General features: G+C 50.5%; 3 protein-coding genes across 3 annotated transcripts; 1 reads left to right on the top strand and 2 right to left on the bottom strand.

Moving 5' to 3' along the window:
• Positions 1-9,287: 9,287 nt before the first annotated feature.
• Positions 9,288-10,217, bottom strand: LOC311202983 (olfactory receptor 14A16-like; the record flags this gene model as incomplete). Its single annotated transcript, XM_084277621.1, has 1 exon — positions 9,288-10,217. One exon carries the CDS (start codon positions 10,215-10,217, stop codon positions 9,288-9,290), a length of 930 nt encoding a protein of 309 aa, XP_084133747.1.
• Positions 10,218-20,956: 10,739 nt separating this feature from the next.
• LOC311203007 (olfactory receptor 14A16-like) lies at positions 20,957-21,886 on the top strand (the record flags this gene model as incomplete). The annotated part of the gene is made up of 1 exon (XM_084277645.1): positions 20,957-21,886. One exon carries the CDS (start codon positions 20,957-20,959, stop codon positions 21,884-21,886), a length of 930 nt encoding a protein of 309 aa, XP_084133771.1.
• Positions 21,887-24,178: 2,292 nt separating this feature from the next.
• Positions 24,179-25,371, bottom strand: LOC311203008 (histone H2A.V-like; the record flags this gene model as incomplete). The annotated part of the gene is given in 5 exon segments (XM_084277646.1): positions 24,179-24,202; positions 24,754-24,770; positions 24,773-24,808; positions 25,015-25,144; positions 25,231-25,371. Coding segments are annotated over 5 exon segments (348 nt in total).
• Between the last annotated feature and the right edge of the window lie 242 nt (positions 25,372-25,613).

The following is a 25,613-nucleotide window of genomic DNA, read 5'->3' on the forward strand; positions in this document are numbered from 1 at the left end:
TAACCATCCAGCAACAGCTCCCAAACAAAAGTGTGAGAGCTTAAAGATCTAATTGCCCTGAAACCTCCTCAGGGAGTGGACAAGCAGCCCCAGTAACCTTTAGGATCATGGCATTGCTAGCCAAGGGAACGGTCATAACAGTGCCTGAGGTCATTTTCAGACTCCACCAGTGTCCACATTTGAAACTTCCTAATGTTCAACAATAGCTCTCAAACAAAAGGGGCAAGGGACTAGAGAGTTCCTAGCCTTAAACCTCCCTAGGTAACCCACTAGAAGCATGAATAACCTTAAGGCTCAGCACATTCCTAGCCAAGGGAACAACCCTAATAGTGCCAGACGTTATTGCACGGGTCTACAGTCCTCCACCTTCCAAACTGCTAAACAGCACTAATAGTCCCCCCAAAAAAATGGTACAAGGCATGAAAGAAGTTCCTGGCGTGAAACCTCCCCATGTAGGCTACAAACAGGACCATTAACCTTGGGGCTCAGGGCTTTCATAGCCAAGGGAACAGTCCTAAAAGTGCCTGGCATCATTTTTGGGCTCTACCAGTGTACAATTTCAAAAGTGGTAAGTACCCAGCAATAGCTCCCAAACTAGAGGTGCAAAGGCCCAAAATCTTCCTAAGTACACTAAATTTGGAGCTCAGGGAGTTCCTTTTAAGGGAATGCTCTTAACAGTGCCCGACATCACTTTCTGGCTCTACTTGCATTTACCTTCAACCCTGTTAAATGTACGGGAATGACTGCCAAACAAAAGGTGCAAGGGCCTAATGAGCTCAGTGGAGAAGGACCTGGGGGTCCTGGTAGATGACAGGTTGGCCATGAGCCAGCAGTGTGCCCTGGTGGCTGAGAGAGCCAATGGGATCCTGGGGGGCATCCGGAGGAGTGTAGCCAGCAGGTCAAAGGAGGTGATCCTCCCCCTCTACTCTGCCCTGGTCAGGCCCCACCTGGAGCATTGTGTCCAGTTCTGGGCTCCTTGGTTTAAAAAGGACAGGGATCTCCTGGAGAGAGTCCAGAGAAGGGCCACGAAGATGATTAGGGGCCTGGAACATCTCCCCTATGAGGAAAGGCTGAGTAAGTTGGGACTCTTCAGCCTTGATAAGAGAAGACTAAGGGGGGGCCTAATTAAAGTTTATAATTATCTTAAGCAGGGGATGCAGGGGGAATCAGCCAGCCCCTTTTCACTGGTCTGTGGGGATAAGACAAGGGGCTATGGCTGCAAGTTGGAGCACAGGAAGTTCCACACCAACATGCGGAAGAACTTTTACCCAGTGAGGGTGACAGAGCCCTGGGACAGGCTGCCCAGGGAGGTGGTGGAGTCTCCATTCTGGAGATATTCAAGACCCGTCTGGACACCTATCTGAGTGACCTGTCCTAGGGAGCCTGCTTTGCCGGGGGGGGTTGGACCCGATGATCTCTTGAGGTCCCTTCCAACCCCTACAATTCTATGATTCTATGATTCTATGATTTAGACCATGATTTTGGGCTCTATGTGTTGTTACAGTCTCTCAGGGTATGAATAATAGTATGTGCCATTGGATCATTGCATGCTACATCCCGGGCTCTCAACCAATACACCTGACATGGCCCATGCTCATAGTCTGTTGGTCAAAGGTGTTTATTTTCAAAAAATATTCTTGGGAAGCCAGGTTTTAGTTCCATCATTGTGGCACTCATCCTTCATTGACTTGTATGACTCTGACTATAATGCCGTTGGTACAACATACAGCAAACATAACAATAATGAATATAGAGTAATGGGTTGTTTAGCAATTATTATAATACAATTTCTATTTTATTAATTATATTGGCTATTCTCACCTAAATCAAATCCCATTGAGGTACATGTCGAACTTCTCCATTCCTCTGCATTACCCACCAAGTAAAGCCAGGTCCTTGAGCAAAACCAATCCCAGACATGGGTTTACCTTTGCCTGAAGCAGGGATGACCCAAACCGTCTTCCCTAATATACTCTTCATATGCACCACTGGGACTCTGTCTCCTTCTACAGTACGTGGAAATTTTGACTGGGCAGGACCAGCTCGATTGGTGGATCCTCTAGAGTTAACTAACCACGTGGCTTTGGCTAAATGTGTATCCCAGTGTTTGAATGTTCCACCACCCATCGCTTTCAGGGTAGTCTTTAAGAGCCCATTATATCGTTCAATTTTCCCAGAGGCTGGTGCATGATAAGGAATGTGGTACACCCACTCAATGCCATGCTCTTTGGCCCAGGTGTCTATGAGAGCGTTTCGGAAATGAGTCCCATTGTCTGACTCGATTCTTTCTGGGGTGCCGTGTCGCCATAGGACTTGCCTTTCCAGGCCCAGGATTGTATTCCGGGCAGTGGCATGGGGTACAGGATATGTCTCCATCCAGCCGGTGGTTGCCTGCACCATTGTAAGCACGTAACGTTTGCCATGGCGGGTTCGTGGGAGGGTGATGTAATCAATCTGCCAGGCCTCCCCATATCTATATTTCATCCACCGTCCTCCATACCAAAGGGGCTTCAACCGCTTCGCTTGCCTGATTGCGGCACACGTCTCACACTCATGGATAACTTGTGCAATAGCATCCATGGTTAAGTCCACCCCTCGATCTCGTGCCCATCTATATGTTGCATCTCTCCCTTGATGACCTGAGGACTCATGAGCCCATCGAGCTAGGAATAATTCACCCTTGCGTTGCCAGTCTAGATCTACCTGAGCCACTTCAATCCTAGCAGCCTTATCTACCTGATGGTTGTTTTGATGTTCCTCCATGGCCCGACTCTTAGGCACATGGGCATCAACATGACGTACCTTTACAACGAGCTTCTCTAACCGGGCAGCAATATCTTGCCATAAGTCAGCAGCCCATATGGGTTTGCCTCTACGCTGCCAGTTGTTCTTATTCCACTGCTGCAACCACCCCCACAGGGCATTGGCTACCATCCATGAATCAGTATAAAGGTAGAGCATTGGCCACTTTTCTCTCTCAGCAATGTCCAGGGCTAACTGGATGGCTTTCACCTCAGCGAACTGGCTTGATTCACCTTTTCCTTCAGTAGCTTCTGCTACTCGTCTTGTAGGACTCCATACAGCAGCTTTCCATCTTCGTTGCTTTCCCACAAGGCGACAGGAGCCATCAGTGAAAAGGGCATATTGCTTCTCATTCTCTGGCAGTTTGTTGTAAGGTGGGGCTTCTTCAGCCCTTGTCACCTCCTCATCCTCTGGTGACATCCCAAAGTCTTTGCCTTCAGGCCAGTCTGTGATCACTTCCATGATTCCTGGGCGATTAGGGTTTCCTATTCGAGCCCGCTGAGTAATTAGTGCAACCCACTTGCTCCACGTAGCATCAGTGGCATGGTGTGTAGAAGGGACTTTCCCTTTGAACATCCAGCCCAGCACCGGCAGTCGGGGTGCCAGGAGGAGCTGGGCTTCAGTTCCAATCACTTCTGAAGCGGCTCGAACCCCTTCATAGGCGGCCAGTATTTCCTTTTCTGTTGGAGTGTAATTGGCCTCAGAGCCTTTGTAGGCCCGACTCCAAAACCCCAGCGGTCGACCTCGACTCTCCCCTTGTGCTCTCTGCCAGAGACTCCAGGTAGGGCCATTCTCTCCGGCCGCAGTGTAAAGCACATTTTTAACATCTGTCCCTGTCCGGACAGGCCCAAGGGCCACTGCATGGACTATCTCGCGTTTGATCTGCTCAAAGGCTTGTTGCTGCTCAGGGCCCCACTGGAAATCATTCTTCTTCCGAGTTACGTGGTAGAGTGGGCTCACAATGAAACTGTAGTTTGGGACATGCATTCGCCAAATACCTATAACACCCAAGAAAGCTTGTGTTTCCTTTTTGTTGCTTGGTGGAGACATAGCTGCTATTTTATTGATAATGTCCATTGGGATCTGACGACTCCCATCCTGCCATTTTATTCCTAAAAACTGGATTTCTCGAGTAGGCCCCTTGACTTTGCTTTTTTTTATAGCAAAACCAGCTTCTAGAAGGATTTGAATTATCCTTTTTCCTTTCTCAAATACTTCCTCTGCTGTATTGCCCCATACAATGATGTCATCAATGTACTGCAGGTGCTCTGGGGCCACACCCTTTTCCAGTGTAGTCTGGATTAGTCCATGGCAGATGGTGGGGCTGTGTTTCCACCCCTGGGGCAGACGATTCCACGTGTATTGGATGCCCCTCCAAGTGAAAGCAAACTGTGGCCTGCACTCTGGCGCCAGTGGTATTGAGAAGAAAGCATTTGCAATGTCAATTGTGGCATACCACTTGGCTGCCTTTGACTCCAGTTCATACTGCAGTTCCAGCATGTCCGGTACAGCAGCACTCATACCTGGAGTGACATCATTTAGGCCACGATAATCCACTGTCAGCCTCCACTCTCCATCAGACTTCCGCACTGGCCATATGGGACTGTTAAAGGGTGAGCGGGTTCGGCTGATCACTCCTTGACTCTCCAGTTGACGAATCAGCTTATGGATGGGGATCAGGGAATCTCGGTTCGTGCGGTATTGTCTCCTGTGCACTGTTGTTGTAGCAATTGGCACCTGCTGTTCTTCGACCTTCAACAACCCCACAACAGAAGGATCCTCCGAGAGTCCAGGCAAGGCACGCAATTGTTCAATGTCTTCTGTCTCTAAAGCAGCTATTCCAAAAGCCCACCAGTACCCTTTTGGGTCTTTAAAATACCTTCTACAGAGATAATCCATACCTAAAATGCATGGAACTTCTGGGCCAGTCGCAATTGGGTGTTTCTCCCAGTCCTTCCCAGTTAAGCTCACTTCAGCCTCTAACACAGTCAATTGTTGGGATCCCCCTGTCACTCCAGTTCTGTCCCTACATGGCATTAGCGTACACTGGGCACCAGTATCCACCAGAGCCTTGTACTCTTGTGGGTCTGACGTGCCAGGCCATCGGATCCACACAGTCCAATAAACGCGGTTATCCCTCTCCTCCACCTGGCTGGAGGCAGGGCACCTCTATTGTTGCTGACTGTGTTGACTGTTCACTGGTGCAGCGTTCTTCCTGGCAGAACCACGTTGTGCAATTCTTTTACCTCGCAGCTCATTTACTCGTGCTTGAAGGGCTGAGGTGGGCTGCATACCCCACTTCCTCATGTCCTCACCATGGTCACGCAGGTAAAACCACAGCGTCTCTCGCGGTGTGTACCTACTGTATCCTCCCTTCTGGGATGATGGACGTTTTCTCCCAATAGCTGCAACATGGCTGCATATGGGTTGGGAGTTGGACACATTTTCGTCAAGCTGCTTGACCAGTTTCTCTACTGCTGCGATCACAGAGAGAGAAACATTGTCCTGATATCTCCGGAGGTGGCCGGACACCTCAGATACGGTTGGTGGATACGTATCACTCCAGTCCATTGTTGCCAATGAATTGGTGTGCCCTGCTGGTGCACTTCGTACAACCTTACGCCACATATCTGGGGTGCATAGGACGTCATCAGGATCAGAGGGAAGCTGTGGGTTGTCCAGATCATAATAAATGACCTCCCGTACAGCTAATTCTCTCAGGTGCTGGATAACTGCCTCAATGTTGTTACACTTGGGTGTTTGACATGTGATGTATTCCTTTATGGGATACCTTTCCCTCACACTTGACAGTAGTCGCCTCCAGAGGCTGAGGATTTCAGGCTTTTCCCCAATTGCCTTATCAATGCCTCCTTCTCTAGCTAGGGATGCCAACTGCTTGGCCTCCCTGCCATCTAATTCCAGACTACTGGCCCCGTGATCCCAGCATCGGAGCAACCAAGTGATGATGTGCTCACCTGGGCGGCAGCTGAAATCTTTTCGAATTTCACGCAGCTCACTCAGGGACAGGGATCGTGTGACAACAACCTCATCCTGAGATGGTTGAGATGGAACAACCTTATCCCGGGATGGTTGAGATGGCTTTGCCTTATCCTGAGATGGTTTGGATGGCCCTGCCTTATCCTGAGATTCATCAGATGACCCTGCTTTATCCTGACCTTCATCAGATGACCCCGCTTTATCCTGACCTTCATCGGGTGGCCCTGATTCAATTTCATCCTCATCCTCATCCTTCACTACAGGAACAACTTTCTTTGTGTATTTCCTCTTTCGTACAGGAGCAACCGACACTGATGTGGGTTGATTTTTTGTTTTACTGGCAGTATCTGCTGTAGGGGCAGCAGTAGCTGCAGCATCAGTTGGGCAGGTTGCAGTAGCCACAGTTCTAGTCATAGAAGTTACAGTGGCCTCAGTGTTAGTCCCAGTGGTTACAGTAGCTGCAGTTTCTGCTGGTCTGTTTTCCTTCCTTTCCTTCTGACAGTGCTGACTGCTCTCAAGCAGTGTTTGGTAAATAGTGGCCAGGGCCCAGCACAGTGCAGTAAGCTGTGCATCTCTGAGAAACCTACAGCGATTTCTTTTCAGATATGCAGTCAGTTTATCAGGGTCCTGTAACTGTTCAGGCGTGAAACTCCAAAACATCGGGCGTGAGAAAGTGCCTAGGTAGGTGCCCATACTCTGCCACGTACCCTGCCACTTGTGATTATCTGGCCTCGTAGAAAACTCTTGAGTGGTATTCATAAACCTTTACTTAATGTTTAACAAAAGCTGAACCATTTGCACCAAACCTAAAAACAGCAAAATGCTAGTTTGAATATCCCAGGGATATTGAAGATTTTCAAAAGCTGTTCCCAGAGCTGTTGTATTGAGCCCAAAGGAAGAGAAAGCAGCGTAGATATTTCTTTCTGTACTCCCACCATACCAGCTGCCATTTTTAACCCCTCCCTGTCTAAAGAATAGACAGGGCAGCAAAATCTCATACAGGTACCAGCACAAGTTCGCGATCAACGATATCAGTAAATACCAGAGCATCGTGACCAGAGACTGCTTAAATCAAAGTGCTTGTCACAACTTTGTCTTAATTACAATCTGGTCAGGGTCAGATCTACCGTTATCCCAACCTTTCGGGCCCCACGTTGGGCGCCAAAAAGACTGTCGTGGTTTCACCCGGCTGAGGGCCAAGATCCACGCAGCTGCCTGCTCTTTAAAGGAAAAGAGCAAGGAAAAGGGAAAGGGAGGGGGGGGTGAGAAGTAAGGGAAGGGAAAAAGGAAGAGAAAGGGGCAAATAACCCCAAAATCAAGAAATTAAGAGGCCCGTGGGTTGGGATAAGGACAGTTTACTAAGATAACAGAAAGATACAATGTAACAATACTAACAGGACTTCAAAGCAAAATATATGAAGCTGTTGATACCCAATGCAGTTTCTCACTGAACCACACAACTCAGGCCGTGCCACCCAGAGCCGTCCCAGAACCCGACCGTCCCCCAAGAACCGCGCGTCCCGGAGCCGCCCCAGGCCTTCCTCCCGTCAGCCCCCGATATCCTGGGCAGGACGTAACTGGCTGGAATACTCTCTTTGGTCAGTTGGGTCACCTGTCCTGGCTTCGCCCCTCCTTTCTCATGAAGAGCTGAGAAAGTCCTTGACTGTCTGACAGCAACTAGAAACATCAGGGTGTTATCAGCACTACTCCCATTTTACTCTCAAACACGGCATTCATCTGCTGTTACAAATGAAATTAACTCCATCCTGACCAAAACCAGGACACCAGGGCCTCCTGGGACCCCAGCGGGCTCTGGGGCTGTCCTCTCAACTACCCACCCGTGGATTAGATGGGTACACTCTTTGCTGGGTTAAAAACTGGCTGAAGGCCGGGCCCAAGGAGCTGTGGTGAACGGCATTAAAACCAGCTGGCAGCAGGTCAAAAGTGGTGTTCCCCAGGGTTCAGTGCTGGGGCCCGTCCTGTTAAAACCTTTATTAATGATCTGGACGAGGGGATCAGGTGCACCCTCAGTAAGTCTGCAGGCAACACCAAATTGTGTGGGAGTATGGATCTGCTTGAAGGCAGGAGGGCTCTGCAGAGGGACCTGGACAGGCTGGATCGATGGGCAGAAGCCAACTTTATGGGGTTCAACAAGGCCAAGAGCTGAGTTGTGCACTTTGGTCACAATAACCCCAGGCAACACTACAGGCCTGGGGCAGAGTGGCTGGAGAGCTCCCTGGAGCAAAAGATCCTGGGGGTGTCAGTGGACAGGCAGCTGAACATGAGGCAGCACTGTGCCCAGGTGGCCAAGAAGGCCAAAGGGATCCTGGCCTGGATCAGGAATTATCTGGCTAGCAGGAATAGGGAAGTGTTTGTTCTGTTATATTCAGCTCTGGTGAGGCTGCATCTTGAGTGCTGTGTCCAGGTTTGGGACCCTCACTACAAGAAGGATGTGGAGATGCTGGAGTGAGTCCAGAGAAGGGCAACGCAGCCCTGTGAGGAGCAGCTGAGGAAACTGGGGCTTTTTAGTCTAAAGAGAAGGAGGCTGAGGGGACACCTTATTGCTCTCTACAGCTACCTTCAAGGAGGGTGTAGAGAGGAGAGGGCCGGTCTCTTATCTCATGTAACAAGTGATAGGACGAGAAGATTACATTGCACTTGAGGACATTTAGGTTAGATATCAGGAAGAGTTTGTTTTCTGAAAGGGTAGTCTTGTGAGGAGTGGCTGAGGGAACTGGGCCTTCTTAGCCTTAAAAAAAATGGTGAGTGGAGATTTTATTGCTCTCTACAACTACTTGAAAGGAGGGAGTAGGGAGGTGGGGGTTGGTGTCTTCTCCCAGTTATCAAGTGACAAGCTGAGAGGAAATGGTTTCAAAATGCACCAGGGAAGATTTAGGTCAGATATCAGGAAGAATTTCTTTACTGAATACTTTTATCAAGTATTGGAACAGGCTGCCCAGGGAACTGGAGTCACCATCCCTGGATTTATTTAAAAGACATGTAGATGTTGTGCTTGAGGAAATGGTCTACAAGTAGACTAGGAAGGGTTAGGCTGTGGTAGGATTTGATCATCTTAAGGTCTCTTCCAACCAAAGTGATTCCATCATTCTATGGTAGACTTCCAGGAAATTCCCATTCTGTCATGGTGGGAAAGCACTGCTGCTTCAGACCAGTAGTCGAGCAATTCATCTGACTGTTCTTCTAAACTTTTTATAAATGTCAGGAGAAAAAAAAAAAAAACAGAAATATTGGTGGCTATTTGCCAGCAGACATGTTGCAGAGACCCCATCACACCTTGTGTGTCTGGGTCACACAAGACCGGGAGATACTGCATTATGAATGGGATGAATGTGGATCGTGTTATTATAGCTTAGACAAACAAGAAGGAAAAAAGCCCAACAAACATAAACCCTACTAAATAAAAACTTGTCCTAACATGAGTTCCATGACCAGAGATGTGCAAAAGAAGATGATCACTTGGTTGCTGCTTAGAAACATCCAGTCCTCAGTTTCCATATGGCATCCTTGAGCTGCTGGTTCCTCATGCTGTAAATGAGGGGGTTCACTGCTGGTGGAACCACCGAGTAAAGAAATGACACTACCAGGTCAAGAAATAGGGAGGAGATGGAGGGGGGCTTCAGGTAAGCAAAGAAGGCAGTGATGACAAACAGGGAGACCACAGCCATGTGAGGGAGGCAGGTGGAAAAGGCTTTGTGCCGTCCCTGCTCTGAGGGGATCCTCAGAACAGCCCTGAAGATCTGCACATAGGACACCACAATGAACACAAAACACCAAAAAAAGAAGCAGGCACCAAGCACAATGACTGCAATTTCCCTGAGGTAGGCATCTGAGCAGGAGAGCTTGAGGATCTGGGGGATTTCACAGAAGAACTGGTCAAGGGCATTGCCCTTGCAGAGGGGCAGTGAAAATGTATTGGCTGTGTGCAGCACAGCATAGAGAAACCCACTGCCCCAGGCAGCTGCTGCCATGTGGACACAAGCTCTGCTGCCCAGGAGGGTCCCGTAGTGCAGGGGGTGGCAGATGGCAACGTAGCGGTCATAGGCCATGACAGTAAGAAGAAAGTACTCTGTGGAGACAAAAAATACAAAGAAAAAGAGTTGAGCCACACATCCTGTGTAGGAAATGGCCCTGGTGTCCCCCAAGGAATTGGCCATGGATTTGGGAACAGTGGTGGAGATGTAGCCAAGGTCAGTAACAGAGAGATTGAGGAGGAAGAAGTACATGGGGGTGTGGAGGTGGTGGTCACAGGCTATGGTGATGATGATGAGGCCATTGCCCAGGAGAGCAGCCAGGTAGATGCCCAGGAAGAGGCAGAAGTGCAGGAGCTGCAGCTCCCGAGTGTCTGCAAAGGGCAGGAGGAGGAACTGGCTGGTGGAGCTGCTGCTGCTGTTGGACATCTGCTGCCATCAAGTGTGGAGACCTGTCCAAGGAGGAAAAAGTGCAGTGACAATTTACTGATCTTATCCTTGAGGAAAGCCTCTTTCAATTCAAACTAATTCTCTGTATTCAGGAAGACATTTGGCTTCTGCTCCAGGTTGCATCCATTGTCCCTTGTCCTATCGCTGGCCATCACTGAGAAGGGCCTGGCTCCATCCCCCCAACTCTCACCATTTACATGTTTAGAAACATTAGTAAGGTCACCCCTCAGTCTCCTCTTCTCCAAGCTCAAGTGGCCCATCTCCCTCAGCCTTTCCTCATAAGGAACAATCTTGGTGTCCCTGCCCTGGACTCTTTTAAGGAGTTTTATGTCCTTCTTAACCTACTAACCACACCCCTTCTAACACACCCCAGGATGCCATTGACCTTCTTAGCCAGGAGGGACATTGCTGTCTCATGGTCATCCGGATGTCCCCCAGGACACCAGGTCCCTCTCCCCTATGCTGCTCTCCCAACAGGCCAGTCCCCAACCTACTCTGGTACATGGGGTTGTTCTTCCCCATATGCCAGACCCTACACTTGCCCTTGTTCAATCTCATTAAACTTCTCCCCGCCCAGCTCTCCAGCCTTCAGGGCAGCACAACCCTCTGGTGTTTCAGCCAACCCTCCCAGTTTTGTGTCCTCAGCAAACTTGCTGACTGGACACTCCATTCCCTCATCCCACTCATCAATAAATATAGTGAATATCAGAGGTCCCAGGAGTGACCCCTGAGGGACTCCGCTAGATACAGGCCTGCAGCCAGACTCTATCCCATTGACCCAAACTCGCTGGCTTCTTCCCTTCACCCAGCTCTCAATCCACCTCACTGCTCGATTTTCCAGACCCCATTTCCTCAGCCTAGCCACGAGGATGCTGTGGGAGACTGGTCAAATGCTTTACCTGAGGCCAAGGTAGACCACATCTACTGCCCTACTATCATCTATCCACCTAGTTATATCCTCATAAAAGGCTAGTAGATTAGTCAAGCATGACTTTCTCTTGGTAAAACCATGTTGACTGCTCCTAACAACCCTCTTATCTTTATGTGCCTAGAGACAGCACCAAGGATACATCTTTCCATCACCTTTCCAGGGATGGAAGTGAGTCTGTATTTACCCGGGTTCTTCTTCTTGCCCTTTTTAAAGACTGGAGTGAGATTTGCTTTCCTCCAGTCTTCAGGATGTCCTGGTCCTCAGGGTTATTGGGGCAACTCGTAGGCTTCCTGCAGAGGTTTCAGGCCAGGATCAGCCCTTTGGCTTTCGTACCTTCTTTTTGAACTATAGTTGTTCGTTTACCGTTTTGAAGGTGGAGGCTGGTAGAGCCCTAAACTGGCATCAGGCAATTTTAGGACTGTTCCCTTGGTAAGGAAAGCCTGCTGCTAATGGGCTACCTAGGCAGTTTAAAGGCCAGGAGCCTCTTTAAGCCCTTGCACCTTTTGTTTTGGAGCTATTGCTGTAGGTTGAGCATGTTCCAACGAGGACGCTGTTAAAAGCAAAAATAACCTCAGGCAATGTTAGGACCGTTCTCGTGGCTCAGTGTGCCCGGAGATTCAAGGTTACTGGTGCTGTTAGTAGTCTACAAGGGGAAGTTTCAGGCCAGGAACATCTTTCAGCCCTCACACCTTTTGCTTGGGACGTATTACTGGACATTAAGCAGTTTTGAAGCTGGAGGCTGGTAGAGCCAGGAAATGCTTTCAGGAACAATTAGGAAATTTCCCTTTGCATTGAAAACCCCGATCTGCAAGGTTACTGGGGCTACTAGTTAGCTACCTTGGCAGATTTCAGGCCTGGAATGTGTTTTACCCCTTCAAAAATATTTTGGGGAGCTATTGCTGGACGCTTCACATGTCCTAGTGGACGCTGGTAGAGCCTGAAAATGATGCCAGGCAATATTAGGACCCTTCCTGAGGCTAGGGTTGCCTTGAGCCCAAGGGTACTGGATCCACTTGTGGGCTACCCAGGGGGGTTTCAGGCCAGGAACAGCTCTTAGCTCTTGCACCTTTTGTTTGGAAGCTATTGGTGGATGTTTAGCATTTTTGAAGGTGGACACTGGTGGAGCTGCCAAATGGTGTCAGGCATTGTTTAGGACCATTTCATGGCAAGGAAAGCTCTGATCCCCAAGGTTACTGAAGCTGCTTGTAGTCTTCCGTGGGAGCTATCAGGCGAGGAAAATCTTTCCACCCTTGCACCTTTTGTCTGGAAGCTATCGATGGATATTATGAAGTTTCAACTTTGGAGGCTGAGAGAGCCTGAAAGTGATGTCATCATGTTAGGACCATTCCCTTGGACAGGAAAGCCCTGAGTTCCGACAGTCCTGGAGCTGCACATGGGACATTACAAACCCATGCAGAGCTACAGGCTGGGAGAGCTCTCAGGCAAAGAAGGACCTGGGGGTGTTGGGTGACTGCAGGCTGAATATGAGCCTGCAGTGTGCCCGGGCAGCCAGGAAGGCCAATGACATCCTGGCTTGTATCAGAAAATAGCGTGACCAGTAGGTCTGGGGAGGGGATTGTGCCCCTGTACTGGGCATTGGTGAGGCTGCACCTCGAGTGCTGTGTCCAGTTCTGGGCTCCTCACTATCATAAGGACATTGAGGTCCTTGAGTGAGTCCAGAGAAGGGCAACTAGGCTGAGGAAGGGGTTGGAGGGCAAATCCTATGAGGAGCAGCTGAGAGACATGGGGATGGAGAAAAGGAGGCTGAGGGGAGACCTAATCACTGCCTATAATTACCTGACAGGAGGGTGTAGAGAGGTGGGCAATGGTCTCTTCAGCCAGGTGACAGAACAAGGGGAAATGGCACAAAGCTGTGCCAGGGCGGGTTCCAATTAGATGTTAAGAAAAAATTTTTACAGAAAGTTTTCAGGGCCTGGAACAGGCTGCCCAGGGAGGGGTTGAGTCACCTTCTCTGGGTGTGATTAAAAAAAAGGGTAGATCAGTTACTTAGGGACAGGAATGGATGGACACTATGATCTTAAAGGTCTTTTCCAACCTTGTGGTTCTGTGATTCTATATAGAAAACTGGTGATGCACCATGCAGGTTCTCACAGAACTGCACAGCTCAGACTGCACAGCTCAGAGCTGTCCTGAGGGTGGAGAGTGCCAAAAACTGTGTGTCCTGGATCTCTATAATCCTCCCCCAACAACCCTCTGTTGAGCATGACACAATTGAATGGAATACCGCTTTGATGAGTTTGGGCCACCTGTCCTGGCTGTGTCTCCTCCCAGCTCCTTATGTGCCCCCCACCTTCTCGTTAGCAGAGCAGTATGAACAACTGAAAAGTCTCTGACTGCTTGGCAACAACTAAACCATCTGGGTGTTACCAGCACTGCTCCCATCCTAACTCCAAAACATGGCATTCCACCAGATACTAGAAGGAAATTAACTCTACCCTACTTAATGGACACTTAATGGACGCGGGGAAGGCTGTGGATGTGTCCACCTGGACTTCAGGAAAGCCTTTGACACGGTGTCTCACAGCATTCTGACTGAGAAACTGGCTGCCACTGGCCTGGACAGGTGGACCCTCAGCTGGGTTAAAAACTGGCTGGATGGCCGGGCCCAAAGGATGGTGGTGAATGGAGCCAAATCCAGCTGAGGCCGGTCATGAGTGGCATCCTGGGTCCAGTTCTGTTAAACATTTTTATCATAGAATCATAGAATCAAGGAATGGCATGGGCTGGAAGGGACCCCAAGGATCATAGAGCTCCAACCCCCTGCCACAGGCAGGGACACCAACCTCAGGCCTGGATCTACACAAGGTTGCCCAGGGCCCCATCCCACCTGGCCTCGAACAGTTCCAGGGACAGGGCATCTACAATTTCTCTGGGCAGCCTGTTCCAGCACCTCACCACTCTTTCTGTAAAAAACTCCCCCCTAATATCTAATCTAAACCTTCCTTCCTTTAGTTTTAATCCATTCCCCCTTGTCCTGCCGTTGTCTACCCTTTTAAAAAGTTGAATCCCCTCCTGTTTCTCTGTTCCCTTCAGGGACTGGAAGGCTGCAATGAGGTCCCCCCACAGCCTTCTCTTCTCAAGGCTGAACAAGCCCAGCTCCCTCAGCCTCTCTTTGTAGGGCAGGTGCTCCAGCCCTCTGATCATCCTTGTGGCTCCTCTGAACCCTCTCCAAAAGTTCCACATCTTTCTTGTATTGGGGGCCCCAGATCTGGACACAGAAGTCCAGATGGGAACTCACAAGGACAGAGTAGAGAGGGACAATCAGCTCCCTGTCCCTGCTGCCACCCCTCTCCTGATGGAGCCCAGGATACCATTGGCCTTGCGAGCTGCAAGAGCCACTGCTGGCTCGTGGTAAGTTTCTCATCCACCAGAACCCCAAGGTCCTTCTCAGCAGGGCTACTCTCATGGGGCTCCTATCCCAGTCTGTATCTATGTCTGGGATTCCTCTGGCCCAAGTGCAATACCTGACACTTGGCAGTGTTGAACCTCATCAGGTTCCCTCGGGCCCATCTTTCCAGCCTGTCAAGATCCCTCTGGATGGCTTCCTTTCCTTCTGGGGTGTCGACCACACCACTCAGCTTGGTGTCATCCACAAACTTGCTGAGGGTGCACTCAATTCCATCACCCATGTCACTGATAAAGATGTTAAAGAGCACCGGTCCCAAGACAGACCCCTGAGGGACACCGCTTGTCACCGGCCTCCACCTGGACACAGACCCATTGACCACCACCCTTTGGCTACGGTCTGTTAACCAGTTTCTTATCCAGTGGATGCTCCACCCATCAAATCCACTTCTCTCCAATTTAGAGATAAGGATGTGGTGGGGGACTGTGTCAAAGGCCTTGCACAAGTCCAAGTAGATGACATCGGTCGCCTTCCCTTTATCTCCCAATGCTGTCACTCCATCAGAGAAGGTCACCAGATTGGTGAGGCACGACCTGCCCTTGGTGAAGCCGTGGTGGCTGTCCCGGATCACACGCTCATCCCTCATGTGCTCCAACATGTCGTCCAGGAGGATCTGTTCCATGATCTTCCCAGGCACAGAGGTGAGGCTCACCAGCCTGTAATTCCCTGGGTCTTCCTTGTTCCCTTTTTTATAAATGGGAGTGACATGACCTTTTTTCCAGTCCCCAGGGACCTCTCCTGACAGCCACGACTTTTCCAATATGATGGAGAGCGGCTCGGCAGCCACATCAGCAGCTCCTTCAGGCCCCTGGGGTGCCTGTCATCCAGCCCCTTAGACTTGTAGACATTCAGTCTCATGAGGCGGTCTCGGACTTGCTCTGCTCTTACAGTGGGGGGGGATTTACTCCCCCATTTCCCACCTTGAGTTTTAGGGATGCAAGGTTCTGGGATTTGAGAATGATGAGAATCCTGGCTGCCAGAGAAGACCGAGGCAAAGAACTCATTCAGTACCTCAGCCTTCTCCACGTAACTTGCAGCCAATTCTCCATTCTCCTTTACCAAAGGGGGTACGCTCTCTTAGGCCTGTCTCTTCTGGCCAATGGACCTGTCAAATCCCTTCTTGTTGTTTTTAACATCCCTTGCCAAGTTCAGTTCCATCTGCGCCTTGGCTTTCCTGATCCCGTCTCTGCAAGTCCAAACAGCATCCCTGGATTCTTTCCAAGCCACACACCCTTGCTTCCAGAGCTTGTATTTGCCTTTCTTTTCCCTCAGTGTGACCAGCAGGTCCTTGCTTAGCCATGCTGGCCTCCTGGCCCTCTTGCCCGCTTTCTTATTCAGGGGGATAGAGAGTCTTTGAGCTCTCAGAAAGGCATCCTAAAAGAGTAGCCAGCTGTCCTCAACATTTCTGTCTCTAAGGACCACCTCCCAGGAGATCTTGGCCAACAAGTCCTTAAACAGCCTAAAGTTTGCCCTCCTAAAGTTCAGGGTCCTGGTCCCACTTTTCGCCAGGCCCACATTCCTTGAGATTATAATCTCAACTAGGACATGGTCACTGCAGCCCAGGCTGTCTCCAACCTTAACACCTTTAATGATCTCCTCCACACTGGTGAGCACCAGGTCCAGCAATGCATCGTCTCTGGTTGGTCTGTCCACTATTTGAACCAGAAAGTTGTCATCTACAGGGATGTCACAGCATCTACCACTGCCATATCCCCACTGATTCAATGAAATACAATAATGCTGAGTCAATTGTTATAGATTTAGCTTAAGAGACAATTAATATAACTTTAATATAAGAAGAATTTGCATGTTTTAAGAATAGAAAGAATTTGCGTGTTTTGAGAGTAAATTTGTTTTGGATTTCAGTAGGATATGGCTGCACCTGTGATTTAGAAACTATGGAGAAAACTGCAAAGAGCACATGCTGAGAGAAAAGAAGACGTCCAGCCTTCATCCCTGAAGACCACCAGAAGACCCCCTGAGTGTCCCTGAGCATGCTCTGTCTGGGAGGAGTTAATGTAAATGGCTTCCTGGAAGTAATTTGCATCCCCCTGCCTTGCCTTAGAAATGTACTGACTGTGTATATGGATACAAGTGCAACAGCAGCTGAAATAGATTTAACTGCCTTCCACATGCTGATCCTTCTTTTATAACCAATTAGAGCCAGTCCTAAGCAAAGTGCATCAGAGAGAGCAGAGGGGATTTGTCAGCACCACTCAGGTACGACCCCCAGAGCTCTGTGTGGCTCCCAGCTGTGGTCAGGGTGTCCTACGTGATCCCTGAGGGGCAGGATGGACCGAGACGAACGCTGTTTTCAGCGACGTTCTTGCTCCTGGGAATGAACCAGATGCTCCTGGACCCCCCAGCTCAGGCAGTTCAGTTGGAATAAACTTTGGAACTGAAATGGGTGTTGGGTGCTTTTTCCCCTCCGTGTTTTCAAATGCAAACAGGAAAGTGTCACAGTGTGGAGACTCCCTTCTAAAGAGAACAGAGGGCCCAATCTGCCGGGCTGAGCCTCATCACAGGGAGGTCTGTAGTCCTCCTGGAGCTCTGATCAGGGCTGTTACTGAGAAACTCCCCAGCCTGGAGCAATCACCAGACTATTACCAGCTGCTCATCTTGCAGGCAGGGGGGAAGGAAGCTGCATCCTGTAGCCTGAAGGGATTGAAAAGAGACTTCAAGGCCTTGGGATGGTTGGTGGAAGACTCTGGGGTGCAAGTTATTTTCTCTTCCCTCCTTCATGTTCTGGGAGAATACATGGGATGTAATAGAAGGATCATGTCTGTAAATACATGCCTCAGAGACTGGTGCTACAGGCAGGGTTCTGGCTTCTTTGGTCATGGCTGATTTATTACATACCAGGCCTGACAGGGGTGTGTGGGAAGAGCTTATCATCCAGGGGGGAATAGGGTTCTAGGCTTGCTCCCTGAAACGCCTGTACAGCAATACACACAGGATGGGGAATAAACAGGAGGAGCAGGAAATCTGTGTGTGCTCAAGGGGTGATGTTCTAGTTGCAATTACAGAGACTTGGTGGGACAACTCACATGACTGGAGTGTGGCCACGGATGGCTAAGTCCCTTTTAGGGAAGACAGGACAACAAGGAAAGGAGGTGAGAGTTGCTCTTCCTGTGAAAGAACAACTGGGATGTCTTGAGTTCTGTCCAGGGACAGCTAAGGAATGAGTTGAGAGTTTGTAGGTGAGAATTAAAGGACAGGCAAGCATAAGTGATACCGTTGTGGGTGTCTATTACAGGCTGCCTGATCAAGAGAGCCTTCCCCTCCTCCATTTACCCGTTGAATGGAAAAGGGAAAGCTGTGGATGTGTCTACCTGGACTTCAGGAAAGCGTTTGACACAGTTTCTCACAGCATTCTGAATAAGAAACTGGCTGCCACTGGCCTGGACAGGGGGACCCTCAGCTGGGTTAGAAACTGGCTGGATGGCCAGGCCCAAAGGGTGGTGGTGAATGGAACCAAATCCAGCTGAGGCCGGTCATGAGTGGCACCCCCAGGGCTCAGTCTTGGGTCCAGTTCTGTTCAACATCTTTATCAGTGACCTGGATGAAGGGATTGGATGCTCCCTCAGTAAGTTTGGACATGACACTAAACTAGGAGGAAGTGTTGATCTGCCTGAGGGTAGGGAGGCTCTTCAGAGGGATCTGGACAGACTGAACTGATGGGCTGAGACCAATGGGATGAAGTTTAACAAGGCCAAGGGCAGAGTCCTGCCCATGGGACAGAACAACCCCATGCAGCACTACAGGCTGGGGGGAGGTTGGCTGGAGAGCTGTCAGGAAGAGAGGCACCTGGGGCAGAGAAGGACCTGGGGGTGTTGGTTGACACCAGGCTGAATATGAGCCAGCAGTGTGCCCAGGCAGCCAAGAAGGCCAATGGCATCTTGGCTTGTATCAAAAACAGTGTGACCAGTAGGTCTAGGGAGGTAATTGTGCCCCTGGACTCAGCATTGGTGAGGCCACACCTTGAGTGCTGTGTGCAGTTCTGGGATCCCCACCAGAAAAAGGACATCGAGGTCCTTGAGCAAGTGCAGAGAAGGGCAACCAGGCTGGGGAAGGGGCTGGAGGGCAAATCCTATGAGGAGCAGCTGAGGGAGCTGTGGATGTTGTAGGTAGTGAATGCCTGGTGGTCGGAAGATGTCGTGCTGTACGGAACGGTAGGACGCCCTCCAGGTAGCCAATAGCATTTAGCCTATGATGTAAGCGGGCGGAAGTGATGTCATAAATCTAAGCTATAGAATGCTGTTGCAGTCACCATCAAACGCCATTTGCCATCCCCCCACGTTGGTGTCTGTGAGCTGATGGACCGAGCGGCCAGAGGGTGGCACCGTTGCCGTTCCTGAACCAGGTCGCCGCGCCCAGAAAGGAAACATTAGCAGATCGGTATCCATCCCATAATGCTGCTGCCACTTCTTCTATCAACTGAGCCATGACAGAAAATACCTGTGACTGAAAAAAGGTCCTTCATGGGAAATTCCTTTGAAACCTGTATCACTAAGGACACAACTAAAATCCAAGTAGTTGTAGGAGTTTTGAGCTCTTTAATGAAAATGAGTTGAAGAGCCATGCTTGTAAGGGCTTTCTGGATGTTAATGAGCCCCATGGGGTCTTTTCTTATGAATCCCCAGACCTCAGATACCAAGCAGACAGTGAAGAAACCTCTCAAGTAGTCCAAGTCAGGAGTAATGCCCAAAGTACCTTGAAGCACTAACAGGCCCCACTGGGAGCCATTCCTGACAAAGCCTCCCCATGGGCTCGTTAGAGCAGACAACTGGAGGCCATGAGGACAAACCCAGGCAAAGCACAGGCAGCTCTGATGCTGAGGACACCCTGGCTTGGTCTGATGAAGCAGAAATGCCAAGCGGTGACCCCCAGCCCCTGGGCAGAGAGATCCTGACAATATTAGAGATGAGATCATGGAACAATCTCCATGAAGCCTGAGACACCAGGAGGGAGCCTAGAAGAACTGGTGTTCTCTTGATGAGCTGGGCCAGGCTCCAGGGATGGAGGGAGCTCATGGCAACCCGGCAGCGCTGCAGAGAGACAGCTCTGCCCAGGAGCAGCTCCTCTGCCAAGCACACAGGGCTGGGGACACTGCCTGGAGGCACCGAGGGGAGACCTGGGAGGCTGAGAGAGCTGATGGATGCTGAGAGCTCACTGGAGGAGAAATCTCCACAGCCTCTCCCTGGTATGTCTGTGGGTGCAGGGCAATGCAGGTTCTGTTCCTGGAGGGATCTCCTAAAGCTGGGACATGGGACAGTGTGTGGGGTCTGTCAGGAGGACAGGTTCTCTATAGGACATTCTGCCCCATCAGGGAGACAGGGCAGGACAGCTGTCTTCTACTGGGCATGGCTGAGGGCTGCCCAGGGCTGTCCTTGTGAGCAGGGTCCTTGTGACCCAGGGTCTGTGTGCTGGGGCAGGGACTCTGCTGCTGCCAGGGTCAGCACTCAGCCTGCCTGCTGGGCTCCCATCAGCATCGCTGCAGAAAGAAGCTGTGGGTGGCAAGTGTGACCCATGGAAGGACAGTGTAGGGTCCTTCTGCTGTCTAAGTGTGCTGTGTAGGACAGGTTTGCTCCAAGCTGCAGTTGATCCCAGGGAACTTCCCAGAGACTTTTTAAGAACACCGGGGATGCATTTTCCACTCCATGTGCAAACTCATTGGTCATTGGGACTTGTCAGAGCATCTCCTGATCCCTAAACACACAGAGGTTCCCCAGGGCAGTGTCCTGATGACAGGACGAGTCTGCAAAGCAGAGCTGAACGCAGGGCAGGTTGGATGAGGTGTGTGAGTGCAGAGCTGGAGGGGAAATAGGCAAAAAGAAGCAGGTAGAGGTACAGCTTCAGGCAGCAGAGTGTCCAGCACAGGGCAGCTGAGAGCAGGCCTGATGGACAGAGCAGGTCTCCACACTCTGCACTCAGGGAAAGGTTTTACTGGCACTGCAGCAGCAATGTCAGGCAGTTCTCACAGAAAAACTCTCCTCAGGTACAGGCAGGAAGAAAAACAAAGCTCCAAATATCTCTTCTGCCCTTGGGTGAAATTGGAGTGACAGTGCTGAAAAGCTCATTCCTATCCACAGGGGATTTAGTCTGAGATCACACCATCCTTCTATTCACTTACTGCTTCCAGGCAGGACTGAGTTCTCTATACCCCACAGCCAACCCTCCTCCCAGCAGTGGCATGCTCAAGGCAGCACAAAGCAGACCTCCCAAAAGGGATCTGCCAAATGTCTTCCTGAATACAGAGAATTAGTTTGAATTGAAAGAGGCTTTCCTCAAGGATAAGATCAGTAAATTGTCACTGCACTTTTTCCTCCTTGGACAGGTCTCCACACTTGACAGCACCAGATGTCCAACAGCAGCAGCAGCTCCACCAGCCAGTTCTTCCTCCTGCCCTTTGCAGACACTCGGGAGCTGCAGCTCCTGCACTTCTGCCTCTTCCTGGGCATCTACCTGGCTGCCCTCCTGGGCAACGGCCTCATCATCATCACCATAGCCTGTGACCACCACCTCCACACCCCCATGTACTTCCTCCTCCTCAACCTCTCTCTTACTGACCTTGGCTACATCTCCACCACTGTTCCCAAATCCATGGCCAATTCCTTGGGGGACACCAGGGCCATTTCCTACACAGGATGTGTGGCTCAACTCTTTTTCTTTGTATTTTTTGTCTCCACAGAGTACTTTCTTCTTACTGTCATGGCCTATGACCGCTACGCTGCCATCTGCCACCCCCTGCACTACGGGACCCTCCTGGGCAGCAGAGCTTGTGTCCACATGGCAGCAGCTGCCTGGGGCAGTGGGTTTCTCTATTCTGTGCTGCACACAGCCAATACATTTTCACTGCCCCTCTGCAAGGGCAATGCTGTTGACCAGTTCTTCTGTGAAATCCCCCAGATCCTCAAGCTCTCCTGCTCAGATGCCTACCTCAGGGAAATTGCAGTCATTGTGCTTGGTGCCTGCTTCTTTTTTTGGTGTTTTGTGTTCATTGTGGTGTCCTATGTGCAGATCTTCAGGGCTGTTCTGAGGATCCCCTCAGAGCAGGGACGGCACAAAGCCTTTTCCACCTGCCTCCCTCACATGGCTGTGGTCTCCCTGTTTGTCATCACTGCCTTCTTTGCTTACCTGAAGCCCCCCTCCATCTCCTCCCTATTTCTTGACCTGGTAGTGTCATTTCTTTACTCGGTGGTTCCACCAGCAGTGAACCCCCTCATTTACAGCATGAGGAACCAGCAGCTCAAGGATGCCATATGGAAACTGAGGACTGGATGTTTCTAAGCAGCAACCAAGTGATCATCTTCTTTTGCACATCTCTGGTCATGGAACTCATGTTAGGACAAGTTTTTATTTAGTAGGGTTTATGTTTGTTGGGCTTTTTTCCTTCTTGTTTGTCTAAGCTATAATAACACGATCCACATTCATCCCATTCATAATGCAGTATCTCCCGGTCTTGTGTGACCCAGACACACAAGGTGTGATGGGGTCTCTGCAACATGTCTGCTGGCAAATAGCCACCAATATTTCTGTTTTTTTTTTTTCTCCTGACATTTATAAAAAGTTTAGAAGAACAGTCAGATGAATTGCTCGACTACTGGTCTGAAGCAGCAGTGCTTTCCCACCATGACAGAATGGGAATTTCCTGGAAGTCTACCATAGAATGATGGAATCACTTTGGTTGGAAGAGACCTTAAGATGATCAAATCCTACCACAGCCTAACCCTTCCTAGTCTACTTGTAGACCATTTCCTCAAGCACAACATCTACATGTCTTTTAAATAAATCCAGGGATGGTGACTCCAGTTCCCTGGGCAGCCTGTTCCAATACTTGATAAAAGTATTCAGTAAAGAAATTCTTCCTGATATCTGACCTAAATCTTCCCTGGTGCATTTTGAAACCATTTCCTCTCAGCTTGTCACTTGATAACTGGGAGAAGACACCAACCCCCACCTCCCTACTCCCTCCTTTCAAGTAGTTGTAGAGAGCAATAAAATCTCCACTCACCATTTTTTTTAAGGCTAAGAAGGCCCAGTTCCCTCAGCCACTCCTCACAAGACTACCCTTTCAGAAATCAAACTCTTCCTGATATCTAACCTAAATGTCCTCAAGTGCAATGTAATCTTCTCGTCCTATCACTTGTTACATGAGATAAGAGACCGGCCCTCTCCTCTCTACACCCTCCTTGAAGGTAGCTGTAGAGAGCAATAAGGTGTCCCCTCAGCCTCCTTCTCTTTAGACTAAAAAGCCCCAGTTTCCTCAGCTGCTCCTCACAGGGCTGCGTTGCCCTTCTCTGGACTCACTCCAGCATCTCCACATCCTTCTTGTAGTGAGGGTCCCAAACCTGGACACAGCACTCAAGATGCAGCCTCACCAGAGCTGAATATAACAGAACAAACACTTCCCTATTCCTGCTAGCCAGATAATTCCTGATCCAGGCCAGGATCCCTTTGGCCTTCTTGGCCACCTGGGCACAGTGCTGCCTCATGTTCAGCTGCCTGTCCACTGACACCCCCAGGATCTTTTGCTCCAGGGAGCTCTCCAGCCACTCTGCCCCAGGCCTGTAGTGTTGCCTGGGGTTATTGTGACCAAAGTGCACAACTCAGCTCTTGGCCTTGTTGAACCCCATAAAGTTGGCTTCTGCCCATCGATCCAGCCTGTCCAGGTCCCTCTGCAGAGCCCTCCTGCCTTCAAGCAGATCCATACTCCCACACAATTTGGTGTTGCCTGCAGACTTACTGAGGGTGCACCTGATCCCCTCGTCCAGATCATTAATAAAGGTTTTAACAGGACGGGCCCCAGCACTGAACCCTGGGGAACACCACTTTTGACCTGCTGCCAGCTGGTTTTAATGCCGTTCACCACAGCTCCTTGGGCCCGGCCTTCAGCCAGTTTTTAACCCAGCAAAGAGTGTACCCATCTAATCCACGGGTGGGTAGTTGAGAGGACAGCCCCAGAGCCCGCTGGGGTCCCAGGAGGCCCTGGTGTCCTGGTTTTGGTCAGGATGGAGTTAATTTCATTTGTAACAGCAGATGGAATGCTGTGTTTGAGAGTAAAATGGGAGTAGTGCTGATAACACCCTGATGTTTCCAGTTGCTGTCAGACAGTCAAGGACTTTCTCAGCTCTTCATGAGAAAGGAGGGGCGAAGCCAGGACAGGTGACCCAACTGACCAAAGAGAGTATTCCAGCCAGTTACATCCTGCCCAGGATATCGGGGGCTGACGGGAGGAAGGCCTGGGGCGGCTCCGGGACGCGCGGTTCTTGGGGGACGGTCGGGTTCTGGGACAGCTCTGGGTGGCACGGCCTGAGCTGTGGGTTTGGTGAGAAACTGCATTGGGTAGCAACAGCTTCATATATTTTGCTTTGAAGTCCTGTTAGTATTGTTACATTGTATCTTTCTGTTATCTTAGTAAACTATCCTTATCCCAACCCACGGGCCTCTTAATTTCTTGATCTTGGGGTTATTTGCCCCTTTCTCTTCCTTTTCCCTTCCCTTACTTCTCACCCCCCCTTCCCCTTCCCTTTTCCCTGCTCTTTTCCTTTAAGGAGCAGGCAGCTGCGTGGATCTCGGCTCTCAGCCGGGGTGAAACCACGACACCTGGCCATGTGGGACAGGTTATGGAGCCCCGGGGGCCCAGCCTGGCCTCCCCCTCAATTTGCATAGGGGAGCAGGGGAGCACACCTCCAGTGTTTACATAGGGGCAGGGACACGGCTGCATTTGGCATGGGACAGGCCGACCCAGCGCCCAGGGGAGCCAGTGACTCCCATCCCGCACCTCCCTTCCATCGTGCCCTTACCCACCCACAGCTGCCCCAGAACCACCCCCCCACCCTGAACAACCCCCGCATGCCCCACGAGAGGTGGAGTTCAGCAGGGATTCTTGTAAAAAAAGGTTTATCCATCCCATTTTCACATAAAATGCCAGGGAGCAGTCGACCCCCTCACTCAAAACAAGATACAACTGTCTCACGCCCTCCCAAGCTCAAGCCCAAACCCGTCTTTCCTCCTCCAGCAGTCAATGGTCTCTGCTCTCCCTTTGACTTATTCCCACAACAACAACAACTCCCCACGAATCGCCAAGGTTTCTTCTGTCCCAGGGATGGTAAAACAGGAGGGAGAGGGCTGCTTCTCAGTTTTCCCCTCAATGCCGTCTTCTGCTGCCCGGCTTTCCAGTCAAGGTCTTGTGGATGTGAGGGATGACGCCTGCAGACACAAGAGGAGGATTCCCATCAGGCTTCCTAAAAACCTCTTAGAGAAATCCTCAATTCCCAGCAGGCTTTGGTGAAATGTTTCCTCCCGCCGCAGCTCTGGTATTTCCCTTCGGTGCCAATTTCCTGTTTTCCCACATTTCTCCCCTGTAAAATTCCCCAGGGGAAGGAGGGAAAGGGGGCAGTGAGGGTAATACCCACCTCCTCCAGAAATGGTGGCTTTGATGAGAGAATCCAGCTCCTCGTCCCCACGAATAGCCAGCTGCAAATGGGGAGGGGTGATGCGCTTGGCTTTCAAGTCCTTTGAGACATTCCCTGCCAGCTCCAACACCTGCAGAGACACTGGGGATGATCCCGACGGAAAGGATGGGTCTCCCACCTCCCCACCCCGGCCTCCAGAGGAAGGTGAGGACCTACCTCAGCAGTGAGGTACTCCAGCATGGCCGCGCTGTGGACAGCAGCTGTAGCGTCCACTCGCCCATGGCTGGTTGTGCAAGTTTTGAAATGCCTGTGTATCCTACCAACAGGGAACTGGGGTGGGAGCGACCAACACCTCATTAGCACCTGTAGCCCCCTAGAAATTTGCATACTAGAGTGTCGGTAGATAGGGCCTGGCAGTCGGAAGATTTCGGGCTGTACGGAAAGGTAGGACCACCCCCCCCCTCCTTAGGTAACCAATAGTAGGTAGCCGGTGAGGTAAGCGGATGGAAGTGACATCCGATCCCTGGGGTATAAAGCCCCGCGCCCCTCTCTAATAAACGCCATTTGCCGTCCACCACATTGGTGTCTGTGAGCTGATG

This window comes from Gallinula chloropus (genome assembly GCF_964237585.1).
Source record: "Gallinula chloropus genome assembly, chromosome: 34".
Classification (NCBI taxonomy): Eukaryota; Metazoa; Chordata; class Aves; order Gruiformes; family Rallidae; genus Gallinula; species Gallinula chloropus.